We start from the raw sequence: 14,536 nt of genomic DNA on the forward strand, positions 1-14,536 counted from the left end.
AAAACTATTTAAAACTAAAATGAATTCCTTAGAACAAACCCCACAACATACCTTATATTACCAGCCTAGGCTTTGCCCCTCTGTGATTTGGTTTTACTTTGTTATGGCGACTTGACAGCCCCTGACCTTATGGCCAACCTCCACCGACTACAATTCCCCTATCCATTGAAAGTGCGTTTCGCGGACTATGAGGCCGTGTCATTGGATAGTGGAATATCGACAAAGTGAAACTTAATTCGAGATGGGCACGTATTTTTTTTTTTCTAGCTAATGTAATACTGGGCAGCTGGTGTCAGCTGATTGGCAAGACCTTTGCTTTCAAAAATTTGAAATGGGAGTATAGGTTCCCTTTAAGAAAACAATCTCTTCCTGAATAAGGCAGAAAGTCTCTTAACCTTACTGGCGGTAATCCCGAGTCTGGCTCGGGGTGAATTTTCAATGCTAGGAGCGGTAACCCCGAGCCAGACTCGGGGCTGCAGAGAAAAGTGACACTCACCTTGTCCCTGCGAGCCCGCGGCGTCCTCTGCCGTACGCGGCCCGAAAATGAAACTAAAAGCCTGCATCTGACTTTTAGTTTAGTTTTCGGGCGTCACAGCAGGCGGGAAATTCAAAAGTGAAAAGTTGTAATGTACATAGAATACACACAATACAATGTAATCTCCTATGTTTACACTTATGTATCAAACTATTGTACTGCTTTTGGTACAAAATTCCTGACATAATCATACCGCCAGGGAGGTTAAATGCTCCCTAACATATTTACCTAAATACCAAAGTGCTGCCTCTCCTATGAATGTGCCTGCAGTCTTCTCTTCCTGATGTTTCTATGTCAGGATTTATTTACTACTATAAAGTCTCAAGAGATTAAGCAGCTTCCAGATAAGGGCTGTTGTTTTTACACTGCAATGGCAATACATAATTAATAGCATGCATGGTACATGCACACATATAAGTCCAAAGAGAACAGTCACACATACCTAGGTAGAAGACCTTGTGAGACACAACAGCTCTCTTTAATGCAACTGACCCGCTGATGTAACAAATGTTTTGCCATCCACATGAGCTATATTGTTGCTTTGGTCACGTGAGCCGAAACCAGGACAAATTTTAGCATACATGTACTATTTACATTTTACAGTATACATTTTTGGAATGGTGATTACTCGCTCTTTTACATCATGCAAAGATAATTATGCGGGGGTGTATTATCAGGAGTTAAATCTTAACTATTAACAAAAATGTAGTTTTTTTTTAAATCGTATTACTCGGCTGTAGATCCTCAAATAATTTCTGAATTAAGGCCAACACTGCCCTTCCTTCTGGAGGGTGGCTACTTTTGTTCCTCATGGTCCCTGTGAGTGTTGTTAAGTAGCAACCGCTCCAAGCTCACTACAATCTCAATACGAATTAGTAAACTAAACATGAGATTAGTCCCATCATGGGAGTGGGTTTGGAGAGGTGGCTACTTTACAACACACACAGGGCACATGGGGAACAAAAGTACCCACCCTGCAGAAGGAAGGACAGTGTCAGCACCAATTCAGCGATGATTTGATTAAATTTTTGTTAACAGTTAAGGTACTTGAATGCATTTTTAAGATTTCACTTCTGAGTTTAGTGTTACTTTAAAATGACACTGGCGTTCCCTGAATGGCATTGTGTCTATTCCGCAATTTGTGGTTTTATATATATAGCAATTAAAGTGTGTCTGCTTACAGCGGAGACATTACCTGAGGATGTTTACTTGTGGTGTACCTCTCACCTGTTACTTAAGTTTTTTCATGTCTTAAGGGACAATGTGCCTCTGCAAGAGATTGCTCTAAAGCACTGCCAGTTACCCTGTGACAAGGCTTCTGGGATGGCTTTTATATGGTTGACATAAATCCTTATTTGTACTCTGTCCCAGGCTCATCACAAGACAAAGGTGACGGTGACTGCTAGTTTCCACAATTCATCAGTGTGCTAAATATAAACTGCTTGGGGGCAGAAGGTATGAGAAATGGAGATACCTGAGCACTCTGGTCTGAGACTGATAAGTGTTACTATAGTGAGCAGTTTTGTTTTCCTTCCTTCCATTTGTAAAGATGACATCTTGACCAATCTTCCTCCTTTATTTCTTTGAATTTGCCCAGGGACATCTTCTAGTAAAGGAATTAGTCACTGTAAGCCAAATACATCAGTAATTTTCTAGCTGAACTGCTGTCTTGAGCCATGTGCTCTAATGACATGTATTATACCTTGAAAGGAGCCCAAACTGCCTGTTTCTGGGGGTTTCTCGGCTGAACTTTCATTATGGTAATTGAATAGGTTAATGGCTGACATTATAGTAAAAAAAGATAAACGCTAAACACAGGCAATTTGCATTACCTTATCTTTAGCAAAGTACTATATTTATACTATAATTGTCCAGACAGGTATATACTTTCCCCCCCTATATTATTAAATCGCTATTTATCCAGAAATAGTAATTATTTTACCATGCAAAGTTTGGTTCACAGGAGGGTCACCAAACCCAGCAAAAAGCCTGCTAACCCCAAACCCTATTAAAGTTTATGGGAACCAAATCTTATTTTTCTGGCTTTTTAATGGTCATTTTGCAAGATTTTAAGCAGACAAACCCGCAGGCAGGTTATTTGTTAATTTGCTTAATTGTGACCGGGCTGGGTTTGGGTTGAACTCATGTTCAACCCGAACCCGAAGCTCATCCCTGCTCAAGAACATCTTGTAGAAACAGGGCATAAAATAAAAAACAGTGATTCGTTCTATTTAAACATTGATCTTTTCTTGTATCGGAAAACGAAATGCTGTTAAGCTTATGCAGAAACCTTGTGAAAGTGCAGGGGTGTAAGATAAGGAAGCCAATTAAAAATCAGTTCTGAGACATTAAGAGTAGGGAGGTGTTCTTAGATCAGCCAAATAAGTGCTGCTGTTTTTTAATTAAGATGTTAATAAAAAATACTTATAATACATTTTAATTCAACATTTGTGTACAGTTTTGGCTTAATGACACACACGAATATATAGCTAATAAATAAAGGGAATGTAGCTAGGCATTGCTAAGACCCACCATTTACTGGCACAGAACATGTTTACACGCTTTTCAGATTTCTTCCAACTCTAATACTTTAGGTAATTGTATCCATATTCGTGCACTTGCAACAACACAGTTGAGTATTGTTCGTGATTTTAATTTTTTTTTTGAATTAACAACTTTCAGTACAAACTTTGGGGGTTTCCCACTTCTTCAAGGTCCAAGCATTACTTCTGGACTTAACCAGACCTAGAAGAAGGGGATAGACTGTACAAATCTTGTCCTGAAAGTTGAGTTATCGCAAACAAAAATCATGTTCAGTAATCAACTGTGTTCTAACCCACACAAAACAGGAGCACCAGAGATTTGATTTGCCTTGCCAATAACTGAAAAATACAGTCATCAGTGATGAACAAATGAAACAGTTACAAGGTTAAAACTTCCTTTTCAGCGAGTATTTGTATAGAGGTGGTTCTTAGCTTTAGCACTGTCAAATGTTGAAAGAGGGGCAATAGTTTGAGATTCTGCAGCTGCATTGGAAACTGAAAAAGCTGTCTCTAATTGTGCTTGAAACATTTGTCTCAGGCTCTCGGAATCATTAATTGGAGAAACAATAAAAATAATATTATTATTGGCAGATCTTAATTGTAGACAAAATAGAGATTTCTTACCATGAATTCTGCAAGCTATTCTTTTGTGTAGACTACATGCTACAGTGTATACTATGTAAGTAAAACAGCAAAGTGCAGATCTCCCCTCCTGTTCTGTTTGATTTACATTGGTCAAATGTAAGCTTTATATGATGCCGGAGTTAGCTATTTCAAAGGAAAATCTCTAAAAATGTCACATCAATGGTGGACCCCAATTTTACAGGTGTCAAGGGGTCAACCATGTCTTTTTTTTTTTTATCATTATACCATAATACCAGAAAGAAAACATTCTTAAATATATTCCTATAGAAACTCAAAAGAAGCTTCTGTAAAATCTCAAACACTAAAGACCGTTTTTTGAGTTCAGTGATGCATTATTAGAGTTGTGTCTTTGTGACTTTACCTATTTGAGTTTTACACCAGGTAGAAAAGTTGTGGTGAGTATTGCAATGTAGCGAATATGAGGACTGTAAGCTAATTTTTGATCACATGCAGTTCCCATTAAGCCATCTGCACAAGTATTGCCACCCTTAAGATGGTTCCCCACACGTGCAGACAAAGCATGTATCCCTTTCACCTGAGAGTAGCTTGATCTGCAACAGATTTTCTTGACAGATATGGTTGGCATGGAGTAGAAGCAAGTCACATACATATGCTGATGCAAGAATCAAACCACTAAATCTTCTATCCTAGTCACTCAGCATCCAAGGCTATTGACACCTCTGAAGTCATTAGTTCACATTCATAGGCCATAGACAAAATTAATGCTATATTTCTTGAAAGATACAGGTTTGTGTAATAGTATAATTAATTATTTTATGTTCTTGTCTTATAGGAGAAAACTGCGACGTGAGTTCACGTTCTGGACGCTGTGTACCAGGGGTCTGCAAAAATGGTGGCACGTGCATTAATCTCCTTATTGGTGGTTTTACGTGCAAGTGTGCCCCAGGAGAGTTTGAGAAGCCATACTGCGAAATGACCACTAGAAGCTTTCCCCCGCAGTCCTTTGTTACTTACAAAGGATTAAGACAGCGTTTCCATTTCACTATTTCTCTCATGTAAGTATGATTATTGGACGACTATGCTGAGTTAAAATAAGTTACAATTTACATAGTTATATATAGGCCAACAGGCATTTGTTTGTTAATCACCCAACTCATAAACTGGCCATACGAACAAACTTTTATATGAAAAATCTGGTCAGAACATTCGATAATTCCATCAGAGACTTGTAGAACGTTGTTCAAACTTTGTTCAATTTTAACTTTCAATTTTGGAAATAATTAGAGTTTATCACAAACCACATTCACTGTTGGAAATGTTTCTAGAACAAACAAAATTCTCCTCTGCTCCCTCAATTTTCTTTTCATCGTTGCAGTTGAAATCGAGCGTCGATTTAACCCCATTAACTACTGTTACTTATAAGGGCCCTGTTATTGGTGGATATGGTGGTTGATGGAACTTAGTCCTAAAATCAGGCCTAGTAACTAGTTTCATAGGTGCAAACACAAAGGGAGGATTTCTGGCCTATAGAGGCAAAGAGCGTGCATTCTGTGGTATCTGCTTTTAGTCTGAACGTTTAAATGTCCAAAATGAATGACAGATTACTTTTAGAATCTTATCCAAGTCAAACCATTCTGCCAGTTTTATGGGATGACTGGAATGTGTGTTATGTGGGCATTATAGTAAAATTGCTATATTATGGAAAATATCATTTGTAGTGTAATAACCAACATTATTATGCATTTCTCCGCCAGTAAGCACACTGGAAATTTAACCTGCTTATCTACAGTTTGAAGTTGAGGGAACACACATGGTTATGAGAAGGTGCATGGATTTATTTTAGTGCTCAAGGGGAGGAGTTGGATTGATGGCCGAGGGATATATTAACACTACTAGGACGTTTTATCACATTGCAGGTGTTGAATAATGTACTTATGTCATTGCCATTCGCAAATATTGTAAAACTGGTTTATGCCATTCTGAAGGTTGGGTATATTGCAATTTATCTAGAGGTGTTTTCAATGCTGGTGTTGGGGGATAGTTACACCTTTTAAAACAATGTATACAGTTGGTATGTCACAACTTATTGGTGCTTTATTGGTGCTTTGTTGATGCTTTGTAGTCCTTGGCTCTTTTAGAATCCTAGAAAAACCTCTGGCAATGTGTAAGATGTTTTCCACACCTGCCATGGATCCTCATGAGAGCCTAACCAGTTTAGTCAAAATATTAGCATTTGTGGCTCCTGGAGTTCAAATAAACAAATCAACGAATAGCAATTCCTGTGGGATTTCTAAGCAATGCTTCTGGGCTGGTAATCTGAGCCTTCACAGAGATTCTCTTCACCAAGTTAAAGAGGAATTTTTTCCCACCAATTTAATGTCTCCCGGAACAGTTACTTTAAAGACAGGTCAAATGTCAAGGTTGTCAGTGTGCCCATTCCAGGTTTCAAGCCTTCAAATGGCAGGTGTCATAGATGATCACATGTGCAGCACCATGGCAACTATAATCCAAAGTCCTGCCTAAGAGCAGACCCCCACAGTGTAAAACAGAATCTGGAGCTGTGCATAGTAACCAATCAACTTCTATCTTCAACTTGTTCAGTTAAGCTTTGAAAATAAAATATTGAAGCTGATTGGTTGCCATGAGCACCTGCTCTAGATTCCATCTGCTCCAATCTTGTTAATGATTGCTATCATCTCAGAAAACCTTTGACTGAGACTGTCTCTCTGGTCAGCAAGGCCCTCCCCTTAGTGGACAGGGGAATGGCAGTTGGTTGTGCCAAGTACTGAAGGTCAACAATAGAATTATCCCCACCGCACTTCGTACAGATAAAATCCTTCTGTTCAAACCCTTGGGTGATTCAACAACATTTGGTGGGCACCTTACTCTGAAAGATACGTTGTCCGCACAATAATCTGCTTCAGAATGTGGTTTTTATTAACGTTCTTGTAGCATAATATAAGTCAATGCAACATTTTGGGACTGCACAGGATCACTATTTGCCTGAGGAATGGACCTTGTGAGGTACAGAAACATTGCATTGACTTATATTATGCTACAAGTACATGAATAAAGATGACATTCTGAAGCAGATTGGTTTGTGGACAACATATCTTTCGAAGTACTGAAATCAGGCACCTAGTAACAGTAAAGTGAATCTAGTTTTAGAGAAGTACATGATATAGAGGGTTTCTGGCTAATAAAGTCAGCAACAGGCTGCTATCAGTGTACCTTGGGTAAGAATTGTAGAGCTAGTCCATACCACGGTGGGGGTTACAGAAAATCAAAGCAGTGCACTCTATATGTTGGTTGAGCTGCATTGCCATTTATCATCAGTAGCACCCTAGTACGCAGTCTGCAACGAACCTTCGCTATAGCACACAACAACACACAGATGCAGATTCTTTGTGACTTGCAGTGCATTGTTTTTATAAAATCATTGTTATTCTTGTGTTAAGCCCATTAAAAATAAATGAACTGATGCAATGCGCCTTGTGCACGATAACATGTGCATTTCAGCACACTGAGTTGTGGTGTGTAGGGGCCCTTACTTTTAAATGTTGATGAAGATGCCAGATTCACATTACAAATGACTGTAGGATTTGTAACGCCGATGTAGAAATGTATGAATTTCTGTGAATCTTACTAGTTTTTCAGCTGCTTACTGCTTTTGTGCGTGTAGATACATTATACTCCTCCTGTGGTAATAAAGGTCTCTGGTTTTGTGAAACTGACACGTTTGTATCATTTCTTTTTTGTTCCGGACTGTCTGACTTTTGACCCTTTACTGTGTCATTAGATGTAAAGAATGTGCTGGTCTTTGTGTTGCAGGTTTGCTACCAGGGAGCGGAATGCACTGATACTTTACAATGGCAGGTTTAATGAAAAGCATGACTTCATTGCACTGGAAATTATTGAGGAGCAAATCCAACTGACTTTCTCAGCAGGTACATGAACACTTCATTACAGCACGTTATATGATTGTGTGCTTTATGTGTTGAAGATTTGCTGCATAAATTCTACTTCCAACTGACTTTTTCTGTTTTATGGGGACCCCCTGCAACCTGGGGACCCTCAGCAAATGATAATGCTGTCATTTTTACTGAGGACTTTAAAATTGACAGCAAATGTTTGTATGGCTACTGTGGGGACAGTGCCATTTTCAGGAGCTTTGCCCTTTTATGTATTGAACAAGAATAATGCAAGTATGAGATGGAATATCATTTCACAATGATTTCACAATGGATATTGCTAAAGCCGAGAGTCCTAAATTTAAATGATACATTTAGTACACCACAAACAATATTATTATTGAGATACAGTGTTAATTTTACAATTACAGATCTTTCATTTTGTATATCTATCTGAATTTTTGTTTTACAGAAAAGCAACAATTACATTTTTATTTTACTACTTCCACTTGCTTTTCTTTGTTTTTTTTCTTTTTTTATCTGGTGTTTTTTATTTTTTACGTTGCCAGTCAATCATGTTTACAGTGGTAAATCTGCAAATATGGAACTATTTGTACAAAGGGGATTTTTGTTTGAGTTTGAAATTCCCGGCTTTAACAATATCCCTAAAACCCCATTGCCATATAATATTTTGTAATACAATGGTAAAAGGAAATAAAACTAGAGCTTCCTAACAGGATCCAAGCTACACAATTATAATGATTATTAACAATAAACAGTCACTGAGAATTTAGAGAGTCAATGACAAATTCAGCTTTATTTCAGTTCTACAATTAAAGCTATTATGATCAGATTCAGCTGCTTTACTATGTTAAAAGTTAAAACGGCAATTAACAGCAGATTGGGCTATATAAGTGCCATATACCTAAGTAGCCGCTGAAATCCGTTAAGAATACATAAGTGTCCTTGTTACAATATATATATATATATATATATATATAATGTGTTTTAAATGTTTTTAGTCTTTTTCTGCTTCTGCCTGTACTTTGTGTTGCGTGGGAAGGCAGGTCTTTGTTAGTCAGCAAAGCTGGAGTCTGTATATTAAATATCATTGTTAATACATGAGGGTGTCAGTGATGTTATGCTTAAGTACTGCTGCTCTCTGCATGACCCGTCTCATAATTTGCTTACTACATCAATGTGTAAGTTATTATCTAAATATTGCGAGCACACTTGCTAAGTGACATGGCCCGGCTGTAAGGATTAAATAAACACATGGTACAGGTTGTTATGTAGCTTTTTACTTTACAGTCTAGCCATATGCCTTTAATATATACAGCCTATTTAGGCTGCACTCAATAAATTAAATCATATATTCATGAAAATATTATCAAATGAATATTTAATGGAACAAGTGCTGATACCTACATTAGTAGGCAATGAGGATGCTAAGCAAAGCACAGAGTTTGCTGAAAATTAACCTTATCAGTGTGCTACCGTTCCATTGTCCAGTCAGCACGCTGAAATGTGTTTTGGTCCACTGTTCTTCAACAAGCTGTTTGGCTGTTGCAGTAGAGGTTGAGCATCTGTATGTGTTGTCTAGAAGGGGTACCGGGATTTCAAATCTGCCTGCATATAATTACAAATTATTTGGCATGCATATTGATTCTCATATTTGCATTTCATCTGTGTATTAATCTGCTTGTCTGGAGTTTCACTTTGACAGCAAACTCTTAGTGGGGGCTGTGTGAAACTGTATAATGACTGATAATAGTCGAAATGATTTTGCACTGTTGTACTCAAACCATCTGAATTCTCACATTTGGTGTTTGTGGCTAAGGACACACCGTATAAGATTTGTTCACACACATGCATGCACTTATTTTAAAAAATGATGTGTATGGCTATAATAAGCACACCCCTTGTGTGTGTTTTTAGATTGTATATAAATACAAAATATTTTACATTTATTTTTAAAGTATAAAATATTTTATACCTTTTAAACCTGTATTTGTGAATATGTTTTGTATTACAATTGCATTATGCAACATCACAATCTGTGTAACTATATACATGTAGTGACCCATATCGTTACAGCTTTGCAGTATTTGTAACTGTTCTTGACTACTGCATAGTGAGTAGGTCACATTGTGATAAAGGCTGTCATTAAATATGAACAATGTTTGACATCTGCGTAGTAAACGTCTATTCCTTTGAGTGATCTGTAAATATAGTAACTCCCTTTGTTATACGTTGTGTGTACATTCACACAGGGGCTACTTTGAAGAACAGCGCTAATCTTTCTTTTAGTTGGGTCTCAGTTTATATTTCAGTTGTTCTGCTTCTACTGCTTTCCGTCATAATATTTAGACAAATTTATGATTCCACGCCATGTCAGTATAGCTCTTAATTACATGCAATGCCGTTGCGAATGTAATAATTATAGAGCGAGAGTTTCCCACACGCGGTACTGCAGACGTCCCACTTTTGCGAGTCTTGGCAAACCCAATTAATATATATTTTTAACATGCTTTCTGTTGCACTCTGCTCTATACCGACCTACAAGCCTTCTCGATATACTATTTCTTTGTCAACTATTAGGGATTATCTAAGCTTTCTTTACCTTTTTATGAAGGTGCTGCCATATTGTATTGTGAGTGGCTTGCATCATACTTTATGGGCGGCTTAACATGTAGAAGCTTGTGTCTGGCTGTGTCTGGTTTTGCAAGACCCTAGGGATAATATGACACATTTATCTATTGCTGGCTGTAAATTAATTTTTTTGGCATTTCAAGTCTAAGCCAGGACTCCCATCGCTTTCTTGGAATTAGTTAAAAGCTTGTTACCATAAAGGGTGTGTGAGAATAAGCCTGGATACATTGTTACAGGAGCCCATAGCTGACACAAGTCACATGTTTGGATTTAGTCTTTCTTGTGTGGGAGGTGTAGAACTTGAAAGGGCCTTGAAGGTGGAATACTGGGTGGAGCAAAATCAACAGTTTGTATATACACAATTCAGATGAATCGGGAATACTTGGTAGATCCCTCAAAAATATACCCCCCACCACCCTCTCCTTTTTTGTTACTCAAGCTGTATAATTTATCTTTGTGTAGAATCTGCTCAATGCCGTATCTGTAACGTTTGAAACAAAATGCTCCTCCTTCTGTCCTATCTACTTGCATATCAATTTAGAGTACTTGTACCAAGAAGAATAAGGTATAATTAAAACCTGCACAAGCCTGGACAATTTAAACTGATCATATATTTCAAGGAATAATAAGCAGAGGTTACCTTCAATGAAAACTGCTTGTCAGAATGATCAGTAGAGCTAGAAATATAGACAGCCGAAATTATATGTAAATCTCCCTTTTTTTGGTACTTTAAAAGGGCACTATGGGGTAACTTTTTTATCCCATAGTTCTCTTTAGGGTCACGGGAGGACATATACTAACCTCCTCCCATGACCCAAAGCTCAGTATATTGCGAGCTATTGCTCATGATATACTTAGAGCGCCGCAGCCGGGACAGATCCCGACAATGCTGTGGAGATGCACCAAGCTGCGTGAGTGACAGCTGGCTCTGCCTATCTAGTGGCAGAGCCAGCTGTGCCCGCCTCCTCCCCGTCCGTTCCTCCAGTCACCCCTGGAGGATCAGAGCGGGGAGGGGGGGAATCCCTGCAGGGAGCGGTGGCTGACAGTCACTGCTCTCTGCAGTGAGATGATTGAAAAGTGAGCGAGCGACGTGTGCGTTCGCTCACTTTCCGATCTATAGAACCGACCTGTGACAGTTTCATTGTCACACATCGGCTCGAACTATGAGTTTAAGTGAAAATCACTCACCTGATAGTTCTCCTTTTTAAGTGTATTTTCACTGTTGCAGCCTAATTGGGATAACACCGACATGATATTTGTTACATGATATTTGTTACATGATATTTGTTAAAGTTATTCACATAACTTTAATTTCAATTATAAAATTCTAACTACTAGAAGCTTTCTTTAGTGTCATATGCATGATTCTGCTCCAAACAAACAGCTAGAAAGGTAAGAAATATTAAAAATATATATTTCTCATTATGCTGTGTGAATGGGAACTCATAACATATAAAGGGGTTTTCTGAAGCTTGGCTGCAATAATGGAAATACACATCAAGCATATTTGCCTTCCAAGACTCCCTGGTGATCCTTTAAAGTGAACATTAGGGTTCCTTAGCAACCTTGACTTGACCTTACAGGATAACCTGAGAGTTATACAAAACGTATCTGCTTAGATACCTGTTCCTGTATCTACTAATTGTTTGATATGTAACTTCTGCTTATGTATGTCTCATCTTGTGCTTCCTTTAGCTCAGTTGGGAACAGGCACTATTGAAAATAATGGGATGCCTCATGTTGAGTGTTGTCACGCTTCGGGGGAAACGCAAAAATACATGCAGGCGCAAATAGGGACTTCTAGGTAAAAAACAGGCACTCACAAGGGGATCCGTCCATCCAATACTTTATTTCCAAAAAGGCATAAAAGCAGCAAATAAACAAATGCTTACATGTTTCAGCCCCCAAACTGGGCCCTAATCATAGCAAAGAGGGACTTACATTGGTCAGGTTTGTGAAAGGTCTACATTACTTTTGGGAAGGAGCTTAAAGTGACACTAAACTCGGATGTGAAACCTTAAAAAATGCATTCAAGTACCCTAACTATTAAGAAAAATGTAGCTTATTTGTGTATGTAGATCCTCACATCATCTCTGTATCCATGGTGACACTGTCCTTCCTTCTGGAGGGTGGCTACTTTTGTTGCCCATGGACCCTGGGTTTGTTGTAAAGTAGCCAAAGCTTCACACATAGGGACCATGGCGAACAAAAGCAGCCACCCCCCAGAAGGAAGGGCAGTGTCAGCATTAATTCAGAGATGATTTGAAGATCTACAGCCGAGTGAATCATAAATAGGCTACATTTTTGTAAATGATTAGAGTACTTTAATGCATTTTTAAGGTTTAAGCTCCTTCCCTGCCCAATGTAAGTCCCTATTTGCACCTACATGTTTTGTTGCGTTTTCCCCGGAGCGTGGCTGCAGATATAAATAATATAATTCTCTAGTAGTACTTTCTTCGTTTTAGGAGTCAATGATAAAAAAGCATTTTAAGTCATGTCAGTAGAAGCACATGTTTCTGGACACATTATCAGTAGTTCCTGGTTGCAAGAACACAACGGGTTTGCATGGTCAGACTCACAAATGTCAGTAAACAAATCTGTTTGATACTGTTTGGGTGCAAGAACACAACGGGTTTGCATGGTCAGACTCACAAATGTCAGTAAACAAATCTGTTTGATACAACTTGTGATATTCCATCTTTTGTAGTTTACTTGAGCCGAGTTATCGCACTTCAATTTACATAGTATATGGTGGATAGTAAAAGACGGAGCTTGTTATCTTAGCATGTAAATGTGTCTCACCCTCAGGTGTGTATCATATAAAACCCAAGTGAGAGGCTGCCTGAATGTGTTTGACTTTCAGAAAGCCTTGCCTTTATTTACCTGTTTTTCTAAGGTTCAGTAAATGTTTGTTTTGCAGTAGTTATTCACCTGGAGAACATAGTTAAACTATTTGATTTGGACAATCTCTTCAGGGCATTCTGTTGCGTGCAAAAGGAAACTTTTTTTTTTTTAAATGCATTTTGTTCCTGCTGTCCCATATCTGCTAGCATGGTATATGTATGATTTATAGGGATATATGGGTAATCTAGTTAACACATACATTGGCTTAGCAATACAACAACAAAAATATTGGCACGTGTGTACGTTAGTTAAAGTGGGCAATTTAGGTTTGTATTTGCACAGTATATATTTATATGTTTAGTAGTTATGTTTTCATGCATATCAGGTTTGTGTGATATACATATATTCGGCAAGTAAAATGCTCGGCTTAAAGTCACATAATAACTTTATGCTAATGACTGACATTTATTAACCTGGTAGAAGCCTGAAGATGCTTATGAAGGAATTAATTGGTCTACTCATTTCCGCTGATATTATGTTGCCACACCCTTCTCGCTCATGCAGAAGTGTTAGTTCAGAGGCCGTTGATGACGAGCACAGTGCTGTGATAACATCGGTAACACATGAGTTCTGATGGATTACTGTATTTGAAGCACAATCATTGTTTTTTGCAGTTCCTTGTTGAATAAGTCCTCTGCTATCTTAGAAAGTCAAATCACATCAAAGGAAAGCAAGTTAAAGTGGGCCTTCACACCCCAGGTACCCCCCCCCCCCCCCTTTTCCCAGTCCTCTGGCCTAGGCAAGAATGACATGTCCCTGGTCCTGTGATATGAACATCACATATCCCAGGAGGCTGCAGGACCAGGGACTCACAGCGGCTGGTCAGCTGACTTGGCCACACGCAAACGAGAACAGCTGCAGCCTGAAACAGACAGCCGGCTCCTGATGATATCCGAGAAAAATAAAAAAATATTACGTCAGTGGGACCCTGCTGTGGCAGTGGATCACAGCAGGACAATGCTGGAATTGCTGGGTAGGTAAGTATAATTTGTGGTGAGAACCCTCCAAAATAGGTGAGCGGGCATAGGATAAAAAAGTGTGTGGGGGAGTGACTTTACCTTCATAAAAAGTAGCCTATCATACTTCCAATTTTTATATGCTGCAAGGACAGCTACAAATGCATATTTCATAGTGTACATGCCCTTTTTAGAACTGAAGCCCCAATTTTTGTAGTTTCGGATAAAGTAAGGGAAGGTTTAAACCCATCAGGTTTTTTTTGGCCATCTGTGTCCCATTGGGTAGATTTCCCTCCACTTCCTGTCCGATAGCCACAACAAGAAGTGAGAGGAAATCCCTGGTGGTCAGCAGGGTCACCAGAAAAAGTGTCCCCATTTAATGATTCCCCATTTACTCTTCTGGTGACAATTTCATTGTACTGATAACAA

The 14,536-nt window shown here is 38.6% G+C and overlaps 1 protein-coding gene across 1 annotated transcript in view; it reads left to right on the forward strand.

Moving 5' to 3' along the window:
• The window catches only part of CELSR1 (cadherin EGF LAG seven-pass G-type receptor 1), a 146,362-nt gene that overhangs the window by 56,205 nt on the left and 75,621 nt on the right, over positions 1–14,536 (forward strand). Inside the window, exons 3-4 of the mRNA XM_018552503.1 lie at positions 4,517–4,739; positions 7,516–7,631. Coding sequence (XP_018408005.1) covers positions 4,517–4,739; positions 7,516–7,631 — 339 coding nt within the window. The remainder of the gene's footprint in view (positions 1–4,516; positions 4,740–7,515; positions 7,632–14,536) is intronic.

This window comes from Nanorana parkeri, unplaced genomic scaffold (genome assembly GCF_000935625.1).
Source record: "Nanorana parkeri isolate BGI_ZX_2015 unplaced genomic scaffold, ASM93562v1 scaffold90, whole genome shotgun sequence".
NCBI lineage: Eukaryota > Metazoa > Chordata > Amphibia > Anura > Dicroglossidae > Nanorana > Nanorana parkeri.